The 20,842-nt window shown below is 48.1% G+C and overlaps 1 protein-coding gene across 4 annotated transcripts; it reads right to left on the minus strand.

Annotated features, from left to right (window-relative positions):
- Positions 1 to 596: 596 nt before the first annotated feature.
- Positions 597 to 20,233, minus strand: LAS1L (LAS1 like ribosome biogenesis factor). Of its 4 annotated transcripts, XM_032329792.1 has the most exons (15): positions 19,906 to 20,233; positions 19,016 to 19,141; positions 17,991 to 18,060; positions 17,099 to 17,180; positions 16,000 to 16,284; positions 15,662 to 15,708; positions 14,693 to 14,802; positions 12,876 to 12,961; positions 12,502 to 12,552; positions 12,015 to 12,221; positions 11,511 to 11,658; positions 5,989 to 6,488; positions 3,090 to 3,240; positions 2,411 to 2,613; positions 850 to 960 (listed from the first exon to the last, which is right to left on the minus strand). In XM_032329792.1, exons 1-14 carry the CDS (start codon positions 20,094 to 20,096, stop codon positions 2,424 to 2,426), a joined length of 2,244 nt encoding a protein of 747 aa, XP_032185683.1. In that variant the 5' UTR covers positions 20,097 to 20,233; the 3' UTR covers positions 850 to 960; positions 2,411 to 2,423. The 4 variants fall into 4 exon arrangements, with proteins under 4 accessions (XP_032185685.1, XP_032185686.1, XP_032185683.1 ...); XM_032329794.1 differs by lacking the exon at positions 2,411 to 2,613 and having other exon boundaries at positions 597 to 960; positions 19,906 to 20,231; XM_032329793.1 differs by lacking the exon at positions 12,502 to 12,552 and having other exon boundaries at positions 19,906 to 20,232.
- Positions 20,234 to 20,842: the final 609 nt, after the last annotated feature.

Genomic DNA, 20,842 nt, shown 5'->3' on the forward strand with positions numbered 1-20,842 from the left:
GAGGGGTGTGAACATATTCATCCCTGTCTCTTGGCAGCTCAGAGCTGGCAGAGTAGGCACTCTTGTCTGGCAGAATTATGGGACATACAGAAGCTCTATGTCAGCCGATAAGATATTCCTCTAGCTTCAGTGTCTATCACAGTCATGTCCACTCTATCTATTCCAGGCCAAAGGAGTGGAAAAATAAAGGTTTCTTTTTGGTTTTCAATTGCTGTTTAGTGAAAGCAAGGAAATGAGCCAAAACCCTGCCAGGTAACATCAGCAAGGCCTGGGGCTTCCCACTGTCAGGGAGGTTCTGAGCAGATTCTCCTGATGCTGCTGGGCTCTATAGCAACACCTCTCTTCTGGAGCCTGATGCTTCTAAGTGAGCTGGCCCAATTATACAGCAGAGGAATGAAAATGGTTCAAATCAGGAAGAAAGTATGAGTGGGGCCTGGTGGTGAAAACAATTAGGAGCAGTGGGCCCAAGGAGCCAAAGGACCAGGCTTTTGCTTAAAGTCCTGTTATGATCACATCTTCTCTGGGTCCCTCAGAAAAAAGCAAGAACTACACTGGTCTGCCCCAGCACACACCCCCTTATCTTATAAACACCAAAATTAACAGTTGCCTGTTTATTGTTTTTCAAAACAAAACTTAAAAAAACCCCAAAACATTCAAAATTCCATTGTGGCAGAAAGCTGAGCTGATACGGCTGAAGTGGGACTGTGTCCCAGGTTGTTTCATGGAGCATCAGGTGCACTGGTGGGGGCCAGGAGCAGGGGGACAACAGGGGAAGGGAAGGGGCTGTTGCTGCAGCAGAGCTGGAGAAACACTTTGCACCAGTGTGGGCATCAGAAGAGCTGCAGGCCAGTTTTGAGTCCATGCAGCTGGCCCTGGCTCCAGAGAAGGCCCTCCAAGTTGCTGCTGTTGCTACTGTTGCTGCAGTTGTCACTGCCCACACCACAGTTCAAGCCAAGGGTGCTGTGGAGAGAGGGGAGAGGGGTCTGTCAGGGAAAGACACAACTTTAGGCTCTGGAAGGGTTAAGGGTGCTTGAATGATGTGTATCTACGGAAAGGGCCCCCCCTCCTGCCTGGTTTTATGAAGACGACTATGGAGCAAATCTGAGAAACTACTTCAGATGGGCCCCAGGGGTCGTTCTGCCTTCCCCACAATTGAGAAGAGGGAAGGAGCACAACTTTTCAAATAAAACTTTATGCAAAGCCCTAGTATATAAATCAGATTAAAGTAGAACTATTTGGGTCAAGGCAGGAGGGAGGGCCTGTATACCCCCCCACCCCAGGAAGATATTGAACGTGGCCACCTTAATAGGCTTTTTCCTAGGGCCATAGATATTGGGATCCCAGAGGACCCTGGCTGGATCCCTCCCACCCCCAACAGCTGGATAAAGGGTCCAAGGCCAGGACTGGGCTACAGGGCTAGGCCCAGATCCCAACCCAGGATTAAAAGGTTGTTCTAGGGGAGATGGAGAGAAGGTAGTTGAGGGAAATTGGAAGGGAAGGTGAACCATGAGAGACTATGGACCCTGAAAAAAACCACCTGAGGGTTTTGAAGGGCAGGGGGTGGGAGGTTGGGGGAACAAGGTGGTGGGTATTAGGGAGGGTATGGATTGCATGGAGCACTGGGTGTGGTGCAAAAACAATGAATACTGTTATGCTGAAAAGAAATAAAATATTTAAAAAAAAAGTTGTTCTAGGGAGAGGACTACCCTTCCCCTCCCTGGCACTGTTCAGAACACCCTTGCTTCCCCGCTTCCTGAACATCCTTCCAGGTAGATGAGGGTGATAGCTGAGAGCAAAGCTATCACCCTTCCCCTCAGGTAGATCCATGGCTACACTACTGCAGCTGAAAAAACCCTTAGAGATGATCTAGTCCCATTCCCTCCCCTTGCCCACCATCTTACAGACAAGGGAACTGAGGCCCAGAGATGAAAAGGGACTTGTTCCTGGCCACAAAACCAAGTCAGAGGTGGATCTGAGACCAGGAGCAGGAATGGGCATGCCTGCTTCAGCAGAGGAAACCTCCCTACTACAGGGGGTGTGGGGACTGGACAGAATCAGCTCCCTTGGGGAATTAACAGCTCCTCCTGCCCACACTTGATACCCTGATGCTCATCAAGCCAGCCTTACCCAAGGGGAGAAGAGGTCTCTCAGACATGTGGGCCCCACTCCCAACTATAGACCACCTGGTTTCCCCAGCTGCATCTCCTCTCCAAGGGCCTGCTGCCCCCTGGCCTAGGACAGAATCCACAGCAATGCCTTGGGCCTAGCCTGCTGCTGGGGTCCCTGGGTTCTATAGCTCTCTCCCTGAAAGTCCAGAGGAAGAGGGGCTTATTTCCCAGGGAGTGGGTAGGCAGCACAGGGACACACTCTCAGTTTCAGGGGCCCAGAGAGGTCTCTCTCTGGTACTCACAGGATTCTCCCAGTCACAATGGCCCCGCATTCCGAAATGTACAGGCCCTCTGGACGGGCTCCTTCGTGTTACCAGCAGAACCCCTCAGCAAGGGCTGCTTGGTTCCTGGCTCCCTGATGACCCAAGGGCTCCCACGCCTGTGATCCAGAGGCGAGTTTCGAGGGAGAGCATGGAGCCCTGCGCAGGCCTTGCTACCAAGATGCCTGGACAGTGCAGGGAGGCCTACTGATTACTCTGTGCACCTTTGGACAAATCCCATCCCCTTTCTGGGCCTCAGTTTTCTCCTCAGGAACATGAGGAAGTTGGATTATAATACCCATTCTTGACCTTTTGGGAGTGGTGGACCCTTTAGAGAATCCGAGGAAAGCTATGGAACTCTCTCCTCCCAAAAATGTGTGTGCACACATACATACACTCTCTGTCTCCATCTCTCTCTCACACAGACACACACAAACTGGATGCAATCTGAAGGGTGCCAAGCCAGCTCTGCGTGGCTACTTCAATGCCCACCCCAACCCCCAACTAGGGACTGGGAGTCCTGTCAAGGGCCCAGTCAGGGACCAGAGCTTACACATCACTCATTTAACCCCCCCCTTCCTACTTTGGTCCTTCCCTTCCTCCCTCCCTCCCGCAGGAGGCAGAGAAAGGGGTAAGAAATCCTGCTGCCATGGGCACTCACCCAGTCTTGCATGTTGGTGGTTCCAGCCGCTGCTCTAGCACAGGCTGGTCCAAAAGATACATGGTGTCATAATTCTCCAGCATAAGCTCTGCTGGGTCCTCAGTCTGACCTGGCATTAGGCCTAAGGGGAAGGTATCCCATCGTACATCTTCTGTGGAGCAAAGGGAGGAGGCAAGAGTGGGCTGATTAGCTAGTTCTCAAACTGGTATACAGGCCTGCCTACAAGGTCTACCTGCTCACCTACACTCGATCTTAGCCCAAAAGGCCAAGAAGCGATCTACCTGCCCATCTCCATTAGCCTGCTCAGCATGAGGTTTCTGTGCAAGTCCAGCCTTATTTCTGTCTGCATCACTTGTCGTGAGCTCCTCTCTTTGCACTCCCCACCCCTTCCATACTCCCTTATTCACTCTTTATTGCCCTTCTTCCCTGCCACCACAACACACCCCCAAGTTCACAGATACCATGTACACAACTATAAACATATTTGTTCTTCTCAGCTCTTCTTCCACTTCCCCAGACATGCCCTCAACACAAATACAGACAAGGGCATCATCTTCAGTTCTGGCCGTATCACTGCCTCAACCTTTCACCTGCTCTGCTATTTCCGCACACACACATGCTGAGAGTTTGGATGCCCCAGAATTCCCACATCTTTATCCCGAACCCATATACCTCAGAGTATCTGAATTACCTAGATTTCCTGCATGTCTACACACAACCCCCACTCTCAATGTGTTTGAATGTCACATCATTTTTTAGTGGCCTTGCCTTGAGATACACATACACACACCCACATACCACACCTCAGGGTGGACTCTCTCTCAGAGGTATTTACTCCCCCTGTCCCCTGCAAGGTCTTACTGCCCCCAGATGTAAACACAAAGAACATCCCTAATCTAGGGAAGGGATGTCTTACTGTATATCTCACTCCCCACTGCCACCTAAGTATATACACACAAACACACAGACAGAACCCACCATTCACTGAATGTTCCCAGTTTCACTCCCTGCCTCCTACACCTCTCATTCACAGGTACATAAGAATGCATGGCAAGTCTTAGTCCCTGTATATGTGTATACCCACAGAAGCAGCAATGGAAAGAGAGAAGAAAAGACTTTAATATCCTAGCCTTTCCACTTTCACAAACTACTCTCCCACCGCCCCACAACAGAAATTCCACTTTAGAATGAACCATATCAGGTACTCCCTATCCTCTGCCTAATAACTTATATACCCTCTACATAGTATTATAGTAGACCCTCATTCCCATCCTTATACCAGTACATCCAATGTACTAATGTCTTCAAGTAAAGCTTTCATGAGTTTCTCCAAGTAGATCCAGTTTCTGGCCTCCTCCATCTCCCTGGTACCCAGAAAATTCTCCTTGTCATAATGTTCCTGGCATTCTGGAAACTATCACTCCTGGACTAGCTTTTCATGTTACCCAGAGAACCACCCACCCTGACTCTTTTACAGGAAGAAGTTGTGCCTATCTTAATGTCCTGTGTTGCCCTATAAATATAAGAATACCTTCATACACAAGGACCACTTCCCCCATGTCTGTCACTGACCTGACCATCCTCCCGCCCCATCACTAACATCCGCAACCCTGCGTACATCATAGCCCCTGCCTCTCCAGACTGACATCCGTGTACATGGCCCTCAGTGACAACAGAGACACACATGGGCTACCTCTGGATGGTTGTCTCACTGCCTGTTCCCACACTTTTCCATATACCCCCACCTCTCATTGCTGCTACTTCTCCTCAGAGATACCTCCTGGCTCCCAAAGGTCTCAGTGATCCTGCCTCTTTTTCTAAAAACATAACATGATCCTGTGTGCATTTATGCAGATGCATAGTGTCTACTTCACAATGACTTCTTTCACAGCCCCTCTCTCACACATAAATAATTTTGCCTATGTCAATGCCCCTCCCATTCAATATCTACAAAGGCCCCAAACACAGTCCTCCTTGCCCTAAGAGACTTCTCTGACACCACACATAGACATAAAGGTACTCCCTCGCACCTAACACTCAGTGCCTTTATGCCCCAGACCTTCCAGCAAAGGCTCTACCTTTCCCCCTAAGCTCCTTTGCTACCTCCCCTCTCTTTCTGTTGTTCCCTATCATGCCCACTCTATACCATACCCAATTCCAGCTGCCTTCCTTCCCTCTTTCAGATTTCATCCCCCACCCTGACATATACACCAAACTGTTCATTGCTTCAGGATCTCTCTGCTTAAAGTTCCTATTCCCTAACCTAAACAAAGGCACTGAAAACACAACCCTCAGAAGGAGATTTGTGTAGTCCCACTTTCTTATCACCTCATATTCTCTTTCCACCACCAGGCTTTGTCTCACTAACTTGTATCCTCACCTAAAAACCACACTACTCCTTTATTTTCACTTTTCTGATCTCCCTTCCCTTCCTCTAACTTAATACCCCTGGTTTCCCTCTTTCTCATATATACAGCAAAATCCTGTCTCATCACCACCCAGCCTCCATACACATTCACATATACATAGAAAGCATCATTGTCTCCCTGCTCCTGATTCACTGCATGCAAAAAACACATGCAGAATCACATATATCCACCCACCCCTTGCTATCTCCTCTGTATTTTGCTGCTCAGTGCCCACAACCACACCATCCCATGCAGCACTCTGTATGAAGCAGCCAGTAGTGTGACAGTTGTTGGGACCCTGAAGCTTACACACACTGTCTTAAAGGGGAGGAAAACCAGGTGTCATCTACACATCAAGTTGCTTCCTAGTCTTGCCTCACCCTGGCTACCTTCCATTACTTTCCATCTCTTCTCTAGGGTGGAGGGAAGCCTCAAGAACCAGCTGGAGAGGGAAGACTGGTGTGATGGAAAGTGAGTATCAGGTTTCTTACCAGAGCTAACTTGCCATGGAGAGCCCTGCAAAGCTCCTCTTTTCTGGGCCAGAAGCCTGGCATTCTCCGCAGTGGGAGACTCCTCTCCAGTAGATAAAGGCCCCACCTCCATTCTATCTTCCTCCTCCACCTCTTCCTCCTCATCTTCATCTTCATCATCTTCATCTTCTTCCTCCTCCTCCCACTTCTGGTCATCATTTTCCTCTTCCTCCTCCTCCACCTGCTCTTCCAGATTTTTCTCCTCTTTTTCATCTTTCTTGAGATCATTAAGGCGGCCCTGCTCCTCCTGCTGCTGGGGTTCTCCTTCAATTCCAAAGGAACCAGCTGGTTTGAGGTTCCAATACAGGCTGTCCAATGTGTAAGGAGACTTCCCGATGGGGGAGGCCTCTGAGCCCTCCTGTACTAGGCTGTTCTCTCCAGTCTGGGTATAAATGGAACAGATGCGCAGCAGCCTTTCCTGCTCCTCGTCTGGCAGGACCTGTCCCATGGCTTTGAAGACGCTGAGCAAAGGGAAGGATGGAGTAAGACAGATTCAAAATCTCAACTCACTTCATACCCCAACATTCCATGGTTTGAATGTGGTCTCTAAGTTTCCAGACCTGCCTCTGAAAGGCAGTGCAGAAGAGCAAACTGAAACGGGACCGAGGCCCCTGAACAAGCACTGTGATTCATCTCTGTGGTTCACTTCTACTCTCAGTGAAACAGAGTAATGGTACCTGACTTATAGGGTTGTTGGGAAGAGTAAGATAGCTCACACAGAATGTCTGGCACAGCGCCTAGCACATAGTGAGTTGGCATGCAATAAATGATAGCTATTCATCTGTACTAAATGCTTTGTAAATACATAAACTAGCCAACAGGCTAACAGGACTGGACGTGAGAATGGCAGAACCCTCTGTTCCCCCGGCCTAGCTGAGCAATTTGTTCTGAGTTCCAAAGATATGCCTCCAAGCGTGTTGGGCTTCTTCTGCCTGGAACACAAAATGTGACTCCTTTCCAGGAGCAATTACAGTCCTGCCTGAAATGGAGGAAAAAGAAAAGAAACCAGCAGTTGACAAGACAAAGTGAGATGTGAGAGGGAAGACAGATGAGCACTGTGGACCTTGGGCACTACAGGAACTGGGGAAAGGCAGAGAGTACAAGGAGGGCAGGAGAGATCAAGGGAGGGCTTTGTGCAGAGACAAGAGTAAGCACACTATACTGTGTACATGTGGTGGGAGTACCCCGGCTCCGGGTGAAGGGCTATGCTGAGGAGCCGTGGGAAGATAAGTGTGCAAAAGTTAAGTGTGTGTGTTAGGAAGAGGGGGTCATCTGACAACTCTAAGCACAGGTGATGGCTGCATTTCTGAAGCTCACCATGGTTACCTGTGTGGAGGATGGCCTCATGGAGATGTGGAAGATGGCCTGGAAGATGGCCTGGAGGCAGGGAGACCAAGGAGCTGCTAACGGTTGACCTAGGGTACTGACCATGGAGACAAGGGGGAGAGAGGCTGTGAAAGACACAGAGAGCAGGACTTAGTGACTGATGGTAAGGGTCAGGCAGAGGGGAGTTAAAGATAATGAGAGGGTGCATGTAAAGGATGGTGCTAATAGCAAAACCAACAACACAGAGCCAACAGGAAGGAGAGATCCTAGGGAGAAAGAGCATGAACACCTCTTGCAGAGCCTCATATAAAACCAGGGATCTGGTCATTGCTGGAGGTGTGGATGGAGTAGACAAATAGTTTCCTTCTATGTGTACTGAGTTGTAAACTGAACTGTGAGTCATTCATGGAGATTGCCATTATGCTCAGCAAGCTCTCTGGCCCCATATGGTCTCTGGTCACTGGGGGTGGGGCTGGGGCTTAATGACTTTACTGAAACACCCTTTCTGCAGGGCTAATTTCATATTCCCAGAGGACACTGACTCAAACTGAATTGATATTGGCTGCTTCAGGGAAAGTCTTGATAAGTTTCTAGGCTTTTTGGAGGAAAAGCCAGAGATGTTCTTCCTGCTCACTGTGGTCCATTAGTATGATTAATAATAAACATTCCCAGGCACTTGATATTGGCAAGATGCTGTTATCACCACTGTTTATTATTGCCCACCTGCTATCTCAAGCTGTCTAGTGTGATCACTGAGGTGTAGGGGTAATACGAATCTTAAAATGCATCTCTCTGTTCGGGTTTGTCTGGTCACAGGTCAGGTTGTGGAAGAATGTGGAATTTGGACTCACAAAACCTGGGCCCAAATCCTTGTCCCACCATCAACAAACTGTGTAGCTTTTGGATAAATCACTTCACTCCTTGGCGCTCCAATGTCTTTCTTATCAAATAAGGATATAATCCTTTATCTCTAAAGGCTGCTGTGTCAAAGGAAATTACTTCTACAAAAAATACAGCACCATGCCTCAGACAGTTAACTGCCAGTGGTATCTTTTATTACTTCTTCTGGGGAAAACAAAGCCAGGTTCTCTATGTGCCCAATAACACATGCTTTTCACAATCATGCAATCTAATGGAACATTAGAGAAAGAGTATGGGAGTAAGGACAGGATATCTGGATTCTGGCTCTAGCTCTGACTTGCAGACTTACCGCTGACTTACAGTCTAATACCTAGGATAATCCTATGTCTCAACCTGTGTGATGGGGTGATTAGGACTCTAGATTCACTGATTACCTGGGAAAAGCAAAATCTGTGTGCAAGGATTGTACCCAAGTAAGCCGCTGTTACTGCCAGTATGTGCCACATCCCTCTGGTATGCTTGGATTGGGAGATCTCTGTGGTCCAGACTTCAAGACCAGCAGCTTCCACTCTGCAGGCACTTAGGATTGGAAAGCACCTTGAAGGCCACCTACCCAAAGCTCTCCATGCTGCTCTTCTCACTCCCTCCCTCCATTACCTTCACATGCCATGGTCTTTCCAGACTTTGAAACTTCATTTATTCTTCTGGAATTGCTCAAATGCCCTGTCTGTCATGTTTTTCTGACCCCTCCAGGTCATTTTTGTTCTCTTCCCAGTTTCCCACCTATCCATATCACTTCCAGTCTAGAGCATACACGTCTGGAGATCTGTCTGTTTGGTTCAGTTCCATCTGTTGGATATCTTGCCCTACCTTCCTCTCTCTACAAAGCTACATTTTTTTTCTCTTATAAACTACTACTGTGCCCCAAATGCCATCAGGGTTCAAGAATGACTTTCTGACTCTATGAAGGGATCAGGGGACTAAGAGGGTCTTGGCATCTAGACTCCCACTTCATTCAGTCCCCAAGCACAAACTGAGCTCCCAGCAAAGAGAGCACTGCTGGCAATGAGAGAGCAGAATATACTTTAGTTCAACAATGTTTACTGAGGTCTGTTTAGGGTCTGGATTTGTGTTGTGGTTTAGGGCACAGATGGCTAATACAGAGCCCTTAACTTTAAAAAGCTTCTCTTATAGAGGGAAGGAGACACTATGGGAAAAAGACATGGCAACATAAATTCTCATATTTGGAAAGTGCTTAAAAGTCAACATAACAGCACAGATAGTGATACCAAGTGAGATAGGGAGCAAAAGAGAAAGATCACTTTAGGACTGGGTTGAGAACAAGATGACCAGTGTTTTGGTCATAGTAAAGTATCTGTGGGCCATCCATGTGGAGATGTCTGACATACAGTCAAATATAGGAGGCTGAATCTTGAGGGAGGAGCCTGGGATAGATAAAGAGATTTGGGCCTTGGCACTTTATAGGAACTGGGGAAAAAAAGCACAGGCATTTCAAGGAGAGAGTGGTAAACGGCCATTAATGCAGCAGACACCGCAACGGACAAGGGCTCAATGGATTTGGTAATTAGGAGATCAAAGCAGATTTGGGAGTTGAATGCCAAATTGCAGAAGGTTGAGGAATAGAAGCGTAGTGAGGAAATCAAGACTGCTGAGTACAGACTACTCTTTTGAGATGTTCTAATGGTGGTCGGTGGTGGGGGGAAAGGACTAATATGCTGCTGATTACCCAACACAGGAATGAAGGGTCAAAGGAGATTTTGCTTATGTTATTGTTTAAAGATGGAAAAAAACCTGAGGCACATTCATAAGATGAAGAGGAAGAGCCAGGAAAGCAAGGGAGAAGCAGGGTGGAGGCCCCAGTGACGTTGGCAGAGGTGGCTCCAGAGAATAGGTGGAAGGGCAGGCTTTGAGGTGGGGCAAGGCCAATTCATCCTGAGACTGGCAAGATGGTTGAGTGTCATCACAGATCAGTTCACAAGGGCTAGACCTCAGGTGAAGGGGCCCTGCTAGATGCTCGAGGAAGCTAGGGTGAAATGGGGAGGGTTTTGAGGTGAGTGGTAAGGGCTTAGAACAGTCAGGAAACAGGAGAGAAAGAGGGCAGAAAACAAGTAAAAAGTTCAGACAAGCAGAGCTGAGGCCAGGCCTGAGATTAAAAATCATACCTCTGTAGTGGCAGCAATCCACAATGCTACGTAGTTTTCTCCAGCAGAGCTCAGCTACTTGGACTGAGGAGTGGCAGAAGCAGAGTGGGGAGAATCAATCCCAGCTCAGGGGTTGGCAAGTTAAATACACCAAAGGATAGGCAGAGCTGAGGGTCCTGACGATGAATGGTTGAAGTGATCAACCACACATGGGATGGAGGAGAAGCAAGGCTGAGGAAATGGAGGGATGGAGGTCTGGAGGCAGGCAAAGAGCTAACATCATGGGATGCAAGGGTGAGAAATGGAAGGATAAGAGGTTATGGCCACTGAGTGGGATGCTGGGGTGTCAGGTTTCAGAGGGGGAATAGCTCTGAATGATGGAAATGTGTTGCAGATGTAGTAGAAAATGAAAGTCACTGGAGTGAGGAGATGAAGAGTGTCAGATGGATCACTCAAATGAAATAGATATTATTCCAGAAAGGAGGAATGTTATGCCTATTATGCCTGTCTGCCTGTTATGAAGGAAGTGGCTCAGGATTAGACCATGACAGAGAAAAGGAAATGGAGACAACCACAGGTATTTACAGGAACCAGTGCAACATTCAGTTTGACCACAGCACCCAGGGTAGATTGGGTAAAGGGGACTCACAGAAGGTACAGTTACCATGATGGGTTGGGGCAGAATCAGAAAGATCTTTCAATGTCAGGCCAAGAAACCTAGACTTCATCAGAATATGTCACTGAAGGTTGGTGAACACCTAGGAGACATATACTTTGGGGACATAACAAAGGAGACAGCACAGGGCTCAGAGTCAGAAGACTGGGTTCAATGATAAATAGCAGCTATCATTTATTGTGCCCTCACTTTGAACAGGCCACTGGGCTAAGCACTGTGGGGGTGGGAGGAAATTATCTCATCCATTCTCAAAATAGACTCAGCTGAGACAGGTCTTAAGTTGTGTAATCTTAGGCAAGAATTCCCTACCCCTTCCCTATCTCAATTCTCCCATCTGTAAATAGGACGGAAACAGGACTCAGAGTCCTTGCAAAGGCCTAATTCTGCCACTCTAGGCTGTGTGTCCCTGAGGCCTATGGAGCCTTACCCTCTTACCAGATGAAATTCAAGAGACTTACAGCTGAAGGAGTTGGGAACTGGCCCAGCAAGGGGACCCCAAGCAGGACTCAACCACCCGGGGCCAGTCAAGAGAGGCAGAGCAGTTGAATAGCCTCCAACTCCTTCTGGCTTCCCACTGGCTTGCAGAAAATCGGCGGGCATTCCGTCCTGAGAGAGAAGAGAGGGTCTGAGGAGAAGGAACCAATAAGCCTCCCACCCAATCTTATACCTTTAAAAGCTTGGCTTTGTCCCTCCCTACTCCTCCAGACTCCCTACTCTATTCCTCCCATTTGCTGAAGCTTTCAGGCCCTTTTATCCCAGACCAGTTTACTTGGCTCCAAAGGAAAAAAAAAAAAAAAAGGTGGAAGATTTGTCTACTGCTATTGCGGGGCCCTCCTGGACAAGCTTAAACCTTTAACAAGGGGCATGTCCACCTGGTGCCTTTCAACTGAGAGCTGAGGACATCAGCAGATGCTTCTGCCTGGGCTTTGTTAGGCCCTGAGGTTAGGGCTAGTCTCCCTCACCAGTCTTGGTGTTAGCCACAATCAGTTCAATGGTCCATCTGAGGATGTAGGTGGGCCGGATCCCGCTGTCACCCAAGGCTGGCAGCTCAGAGAGCAACCTCTCCAGCAGGGCCTGTGTGAAGGTCTGGGAGTGCAGGCCCCTGAGCAGAGGCTGCCAGAATTGAGAGAATGGCTTTGGCACCAGGATGTCACTCAGGTCCACGTTTTCTGGTTTGTGAGGGATACAGGTTGATGGAAAGGGGAGGCAAGGGCCCATGGGAGAGAAGGAGAAAGGAAAGGAAAAAAAAGGAGGGAGGAAATAAGAAAAGCAAAGGGAAAGAAGGTGGGGAGCGCCCAACAACAACAGAGTTGCCATCACAAAACAGAAAGAGAAGAGCACAACAGCAAGGAGAGAAACCAGTTAGTATCCGACAATAAAATGACTCAAAACGAAGTATTAAAAAAAAAAAAAGCTCTGGTTCTAGCTTCAACTTTGTCAATAACTCACTGTGTAATTTTGGGTCAGTACCTTCCCCTCTCTGGACCTCAGTCTGACCATCTGTAACATGAGGATATTGAACTAGATGACCTCACAAGGCCCTTCCAGTTCTGCTATTCTAACTCTCTAGTAAGTGGCCAAATCACAATTAACATAGCACAATAATGACATTAAGACTCTCCCACACCCCAGCCCACCCCAGCCCACCCACTTCCAGGCCACTTAAGAATAGCCCAGCAACTGAGTAACAGTGGTGCTACATGTTCTGCTCAGCTGAGACAGGCTATGGAAAGGCAGGAAACATCCCTTGCCTCCCAGCCCTGGGCTACCCAGCCCACCCCTGGTGTTCCTGCCCAGGACAAAGTAAGGCCCCAGGACCATACCTTCGTAGTCTATCTGCAAAGCTGCCAACTGTTCAAATGTGGGGATGAGAAAGCCATCATCCAGAAAAGCATCCAACACAGCCTCCCTGGAGCAAGAGGACACTTAATTAAGCCTTCTTCTACTTCTTTACCCACTCCCAGGGCAGCTTATGCCTCCGGCTCAAGTGAGCAAAGCAGCATGGGAAATGAAAGCTGTTGACAGTTGGATCTCAGGCCTCAGCCTTTTGGGGCAGAGGCAGGGCCAAAGTCTGGGATAACTAGATTTTGAACAAGCATTTACCAAGCACACGCTGATCTAAGGCCCATAATGACGGTGGTAGTGGCTGAACAAGCCTGAAAGCACACACAGAGAAAGGTCCCAGGTCCACAGAGGAGGTAATGCCTAGGGTCACAGGGTCAAGGGCTTTTAGACGTCAGCTACTAATCAGTCTTTTTGCTTCTCTTAACAGTCCTCCAGTCTTTTACCCTCCCTTCTCCCCAGTTACCCCCTTTCAAATCCTAGAAGCAGAAACTTTGGGGACTCAACTGCAGGAGCAAATATAACCCTTATTCCTAGGGACCCCAAGAACCTAGAATTACATTACAGGGCTTGAAAGCATAGGCTATAGGGGGTAATACCTCAACCCATGTAGCTCAAACTGAAACCAACAATCACTAACTGTTTTCTGCAGATCTAGCAGTTCCCCTCAAGAGAGGATCCCCAAGCTGACCAGGCCTAGAGGGGGAACATGAGTTCCCAAGGTGTCTCAATGGCCAGAGGCATTGTCAGACCATTCTTTCATGCTTAGATCCCTCCCTCCACCAGGTATGAGGTGAAAAGACTTGTCCTTCCATCCATCTCCCATCTTCTCAGGTCAGTATCCAGGAAGAGCACTTACAGCAGCCAGCTGCCTGCCCGGCATAACCGGGCAGACACTACTGAACACAGGTACAGAGACAGTTATCCCAGCTGCTGAGATGGCCTTTGTTGAAGGGTGCCAAGAAGCCTAGGATAGGCAGACACTGATAAAAACGTCTTTGGAATTAGTAGTATCTTTGGAATGAAAAAGATGCAAGGGGCAATCCCAACCTGCACTGTAGGCCATCTACCCAGGCCCACCCTGTCACCTATAAGACCCTAATACTCTCTGCCCCAGCCCAGATTCCTTCCAATCTCTCCCTAGGGTCTAGCAATGCCTCCACAGGGTCTTAGTGGAAGGTTCCTCAAAGCCCTTTTCCAGCTGAATTTGGGTAGCAAGATCCAAGAGCTAAGGAGGAGAGGAATTGATAGATATTGTCTGCACCAGATTGAACTGAGCACTCTTTGGAGGGTGGGGGGAGGCTCATGGCCACAGAGCAGGGAGGGACTTACTCTTTCAAAGCGCCATATCCTGGGGAAGCCTCTCCTTTTTTCCCCAACCACGATTATCCTACCCAAGGGACACGATTATTCCTTACTTGCAGTTAAAAAATCAGCAGTGCTCACTGTATCTTTTACCTCAAACTTGGACATGGGCTAGACAGTGAAGTGGTAAGAATGAAGGGCTTTTCCTACTTAACCAGAGCTCCACATACCACTGGACAGAGAGGAACAAAGCTGGCAAGGGGACTGATGACAGTAGACATTCCTGTCCCTGGCCATTTTAGTGATTCAGAGTATGCAATCCCTACCTGGCAGCTGGCAGGGCCAGGGGAAGAGGGTCAGGCTGAATTTGGGTCATCTGGTAGGGAATCGGGATTATCCGTAAGATTTCCTTACAGCAAAGGTTGACAAGCTGGGATATGGAAGCCTATTTCAGTGAGGCTGCTAGAGAGCCCCTAATTACCTAGTTACACACCTGTTCTCACATGTAATGCCTTTGAGCTCTGCCAGGATGCATTCTACAGGTGGAGACAGGTTGTTCCATGCTTTAACAGCCTGAGGTAAATGCCTAAATTTCTCCAGCACCTGCCAGCAAAGAAGTTACCATCAGAACCCTGATTCAACCAAGCAACCCTCTTCCACCCTTCAAGGATCCCTTCCCATAGGACCTCTCAGTACCTCCCTTCATGAGATAGGCATGGCATGCAGGGATGGGATGGGCCCACAAATTCCCTACTGAGCCCACATTCTAAAATATCCTGACCTTGGAAAGCCAGACCTTCTTCTCCCTCCCTCCCCACCCTGAATTCCCTGTGGCTCCCAACCACCAGATACTCCAATACTGAGATGTCCAGTGAGGACATTTTGTTGGAATTGGGCCAGAGACCCTTGGGCCCAGGAATGAGGAAAAGCAATGGGTTATGGAAGAAAGGGAATCAGGACATTGATATTCTAATTCTGGTTCTATCACTGATTGCATATGTGACCTGGGGCTAGTCCCTTCACTCATCTGTGGTTTCAATTTATTTCTTCATCTGTGAAAAGGAAGAGCCAAGCTGAATGGTTTCTAGGCTACCTCCCTTCCTGCTAAAATAGCACTCCTCAAGCTCACCTGATCTAGGAAAGTTCCTGGGTGCCATCTGCTTATCAGCTGCAGTATTGCAGGACTATGCAACCACCTATGCCCAGTTGTTCCCTACCACCCAGTGGGGCAGATTATCCAGACTTCCATCATCTGCTCTCTTCCATCAGTGTTGAGGATCAGCCAACTGGATTCTGCTTCTCTTGTCTCCTTCCTAGATCCCCCCCTCTCTTTCCGAGAAGTCCCCTCAAGCTCTGCCACTTTTCTTTCAAATTCCTTTTCAGGACTTCTCTCAGGAAGCTGGCAAGAGGGAAGAAATGGCTGGGCAAATGAAAACACACAGAGTCAAGGGCACTTTCTTACCTTAAACTGCTCCTCTTCGTATGAGACCAGCAGTTCTCGGGCTCTTTCTGAAAATACAATATGGAAACAGATAGGGCAGCCCGGCCCTCTGCTCCTTATGGGATTCTGAGCCCTTCTCATCTCACTTCTTGAGTTGTAAATTGGGAACTAGAATTCTTCCCTCTCCTACTTCACAGGATTCAAGGGAAATGGTTTGTGACAGTAACTGTTTTAAGCTAAAACTCACCACAACCCCAGAGGAATTGCTGAGCCAGAAAATAACCAGTGTTAACCATAAGTCTGAGTCTTACAGACTCAGGGGCCCCTCTATGTCCCCCATCCGACCCAAGGACACCTACCATATAGCTCTTTATGTCTCAGAGCCTTTTTCAAATGTGAATCAACCTCTTTGTTGCCTTCACTGTCTCCATCAACCCTGATATCCAGTTCTGCACCTTTCCCTTTATCCATAGGCTCTGGTTTCTGTTCTGTGATGTCATCAACTACAATATTTTTATCTTCCTCTTGGTCTTCTTCATCTGTCTCTTCCCTATCCTCCTCCAGCTCCCAGGTTTCTCTCAGGCTGTTCTCCAGCTGGCGGGACCAGTAGGTCTTCTGGAGCCAATCCAGAACAAAGTAACAGCCTAAAGGAGAGGAGGAAGGAAGGCAGTATCACTGGAGTAGCCACAGGCAAACAAGCTCCTAGCAGGCCCCTAGCCTCCTCTTATAAGCATTATGGGAAGACCTGAGGGAAGATGGTTGACTCTAAGAAGGCACAAATCTCAAATATCTAGAGGTAGCCCCTCTTGCTCTGGGTTATCTCCCTATTCTTTGCTTTTTTTCTGCTCATCAGCACCTTTCACAATACCAGTATTAGAGACGGAATGCCAAAAATAATACAGAGCTGACAAGTGAAAGAGAGGGACCCAGGCCCACTAGATAGTTACAGGGTTCTGGCCAAGTCTCTTCCTTTTTCTGTATCTCAGCTTCCCCAACATGAAGGGACTAGGCTGAATCAGTTGGGATGGGGTGTTTAAAGAACTCCTGGGTTCATGACACTGAATGGCTCACACCTCTCAACCTGCTCCCCATTCACTTTTCTAGGTATGAAATTTAAGGGAATGCCAAAAAACATAGTAATCAAGACATCAAAAGAGGATCGTAACAGTGTGCTCCTAAGCTGTACTGGAGTCTGAAGCAAAAAGAGAAATCACCAATAATTCTGTCTTTAAAATTTTGGCATTTTGTTCATTGTGGGTTTTTCCACGTCAGAATGTTATTTATTCTGATTACTGAGCTTCTGACACCCCCTTAAAGTGTGTGCCCAAGACAAATGCCTCCCTTGCCTCACTGTAGTTCTGGCTCTGACACCAGTTAGAGAGCCTCCTCCGTCTCCCCACAGTGCCACCCAGCCCAGGACCCTGGGCTTAACTATAGGTATGATCCCTGAAAACTCACCTCTGCGGCAGTCATTTATATGGGGCATTTTCTTGTGTGTCAACTCATGGCGAAGTTCAACAATCCAATCCGGAATGTTTATCTGATTGTGAGGGAGGGTGTGAGTACAGAAATTAGAAAATATTAAAGCTCCAAAGGACCAAAGAGATTAATTACCCTGGCCTTCCCACATTTTACAGATAAAAAATACTGAGGTCCTGAGGAGGTTTCAGTCTTAATGGCAGAGCCAGGATTAGAAACATGGTCTCCTTATTCCTTCTACTGCTCTGGGGAGTTAATCTGGAAAATCAGAAAAGATAGCTATCTCCTCCAATACCAACCACCCTCTTTGAACAAAGATTCCTGTGAAAGAGCATTAACAATCACCCCCAGCCTTCCTCTGCCCTATGAGTCCCAATCCCTGGGTGCCCTTTATCCTTCCTCCCTTCATCCCATACTCTTTTTCAGGAAGCTTCTCTTGATGGCTGAGAACCTGCCCGCCCTCTGGGCTTCTACACACCTCACATACTCACTCAGGGCAGGAATGTCAGGCATTTTCATGCTGCTCAGCTGAGCTTGTCTCTTCCCTCAGACTGTCAGCTAGCTCCCAGAAGGCAAGTGCTGGGACTGCTACCTCTTTCCTGTCCTTACCCAATGGAGCAATCCAGTGCCTCAGCTACACTGGCCCACTCCCAAAAAGCTGGACAAGCCAAGCCACTGAAGATAGCAGCCATGAGCAAGGGAGAAAGTCTGCTTCTTTCGAGCAGGAGGCTGAGGCTCTGGGGCTCTTGCTGGGCTTGGCTGGTAGTGGGGGGATGAGCTAGTCTGACTGTGTGCCCATAACACCCGATGCCCCATTTAGTGAGCCCTTCTGGGGCAAGAGAATTAAAAAATGCCATTTTGTCATACATACCTCCTGAGCCAGGAACTTGAGAGGGAGCTTGACAAACTTTGTCTTCCTCTCTGAGATAAGATTCACAAACCTGGGGTTGGGGAAGAAATCAGTGGCATAGCCCAAGGAATGGTTTTACTCAAACCAGTGGGGCTTCAAAACATCTTGCTAAGTTACTGACACCCGGAGTTTCTACAACTTTCCACTAACTGGTCTGTCCTCTTCTTATGATTGGTATCAGCCAGCACAGGGATGTCTGCCCTGTACTTAAGCCATACAGATGAGGAAGACACTGCTCTGGACTTGAAGAGGTCAGTCTAGGATAAATAATCATGACAGAATAAAACATACTATGCTAGATCACGTTATAAATGCTAAAACAAAAGCTTACCTATATCAAAAAATATGAGGAGCCCACCTAAATGATGGAGAAGGTAAGAAGAGCTAGGGAGGACCTCAAGGCACACAAAGTAAACAGTATGAAATGAGCAGATTTTGACAGGTGAGAAAATTCAGTGACAGTCTTTTTTCTCATGTGTATGAAATAGCTAGAACCACTCTATATCATTTTGTTAATCAGGAACTCAGTGTCCACTTCAACTCAGCAACCTTTCAGTTGTCAAGGACAGAAGGGGAAACTAGGTATGGATGGGAGGAGGGTTGAAAAATCTACATCGAATCATGGCCAAAGACCTCAGACCATTCAGAAAAGTTCTGGGTAAAAGAGTTAAAGGGGAAGAAAAAAAATCAAATTATCAAAGCTGGAGGTGACTCACTGAGATCACTTGGTGTAAATCACCCCCACCCCACATTCCAGAAAGAAAAGAAAAATGGAAGACAGAAGGTTCTCAGGGGGAAAAAAAGGAATGTGTATTGTCAGGGGGTACCAAAAGGTGTCATGTTAAACAATCACAGGATGACCCATACAGAGGGGCACATGGGGTGCTTTGCTTCAGGTAGCACCTAAAGCCAAGCTTTGCTAATCAAGCGGCTACCCCCACCCCCATCCCTCAATCCATCCTCACCCCTACCCATGCAGGCCTTACCTGACCAACGCCATGCCATAGAGCAGTCTAAGTTCATCAGGGCCCAAGCCACCAGCTACATCCATGAGCTTACAGCGTACCAGGTCAGCAGTAGAAGCCACTGCCAGGGGTAGTTCGTTGCCTAACCTAAAGAGCCACAGTCCAGCACCATCATAAAGGTCCCTTACCCTGGTCCACCCACCACCTCAAAACCTAGATCATTGTAAATTATTCCAATGACATAACTGGCTCTAGAGGGCTTGACAAGACACAAATCAATAAAGTAGGAAGAGGGAGGATAACGTAATTGTATACAATCCAAATGTATACAGGGTGTGAGATGCTGGCTAGGGTTTACAAAAGCAGTTGATTGCCTAACTGCTAGGCAATCAACCAACAATTAAGCGTGAACACACTCCATTCTTTCACTCTAAAACCTTTAATTCATTCAGCTGGAGGAAACTTCATCCTTTGCTCCCAACTCAATCTTACCAATTGGACCGAGGTTCCCCATCCAAACACGGTTTTGCTAGCCAGCACCGCCCCCGCTCCCGGCCCAACTCGACTCAAAAATCCACCCTCGGGTGTAAACCTACTCCTTAAACCCTGGCTCGGGTACACCGGTCCTTTTAGCACCTTCCCCAAGACAGAAGAAAGTAAGGGTTAAAGCTCGAAGATTTAACAAGAAGGTGGTTGAAGCACACCGCCTTCCTTTCCGTACATGGGATTAATACAAAAGCGTGGCTGGGACTTTCCCCCAGGGTCTTGGGAAACGGGCAACGCCCAAATCACTCCAAAGGACCTTAGGCATTTAGAAAATTGCAGACTTGGGCTTTGTAAATGGAATCCTACAAAGAAAGAGGTGAGACGCCACTAGCACGCAAGCAGGAGGGCTGAGCCGGCAGCCTTACCTACTCCTCCACACGGTGATGCGGTTCAGGGCGTACCGCTGCAATTTATGGTCATCACAAAAGAGATACACCGTCACCTGATCCCACTCGGCCCTACTGAGCCAGGCGACCACGATGCGCTGGGCCCAAAGTGGCGACGACCCTTTCTCTTTGACGCACTTTCCACACCACGCACTCCACACAAGATCCATACCCAGGAGACCTACACCTAGCCGGATCTGGATTCCCACCGGACACTGGACTCCACCGCAGGCCTTCTGTCGCAGCACTCCCACAGCTTTCAGTTCAACGTGCTACCTTCACTCCAAACCGCCGCCGTGCCAGCAGCCAATGGGAGAGCGTGACCCAGACGCAAGCCCGCCTCCCTAAGTTAGCGTGGCAAATCAGAACGCGAGAACTGGGAGCCGACCGACCCACAAATTAGAGGCCAGGCCTCCTTAGACGGAAGTGTTCTTTTCTCAAAGCAACCGTGCCGGCATCAAGTGTTCAGCTTCAAGGTTCCGCTAATTTCAGGGTTACTAACGTGCTTCTGTCCCAGACCCCAAGAAGGGTGTCTAAACTGCGAGGAATTTCGCTTTGCGCCCTTTGGCGGGCTGGGGAGGCATGTGATTGTCCTGTGTACCGGGAATGCGTTTATAAGTATGTTGTTATTGCCATGAATCAGCACCTGACCCAGAAAAACACTGTGGACACTGAAGCAAGTCTACAGAGGAAATACTGAACTATTTAAAGTTGGATTGGAAAATCTGCTGGCTTTTCACATCTGTACAGCTATGAGCTTAAACTGGGTGATCTCTAGGTTCTCTTTCGTAGCGGAAATTGTAGGATTTTACTTTTTCAACAATCCACTGCTATGTTGGTTTCAGTATCTACATAGGTAGACTTAGTTTTTCTGCATAATTCCTTAGGATTCGGGAATTGCCAGTGGGACAGTTTT

The sequence above is a fragment of the Mustela erminea genome, chromosome X (assembly GCF_009829155.1).
Source record: "Mustela erminea isolate mMusErm1 chromosome X, mMusErm1.Pri, whole genome shotgun sequence".
Lineage (NCBI taxonomy): Eukaryota > Metazoa > Chordata > Mammalia > Carnivora > Mustelidae > Mustela > Mustela erminea.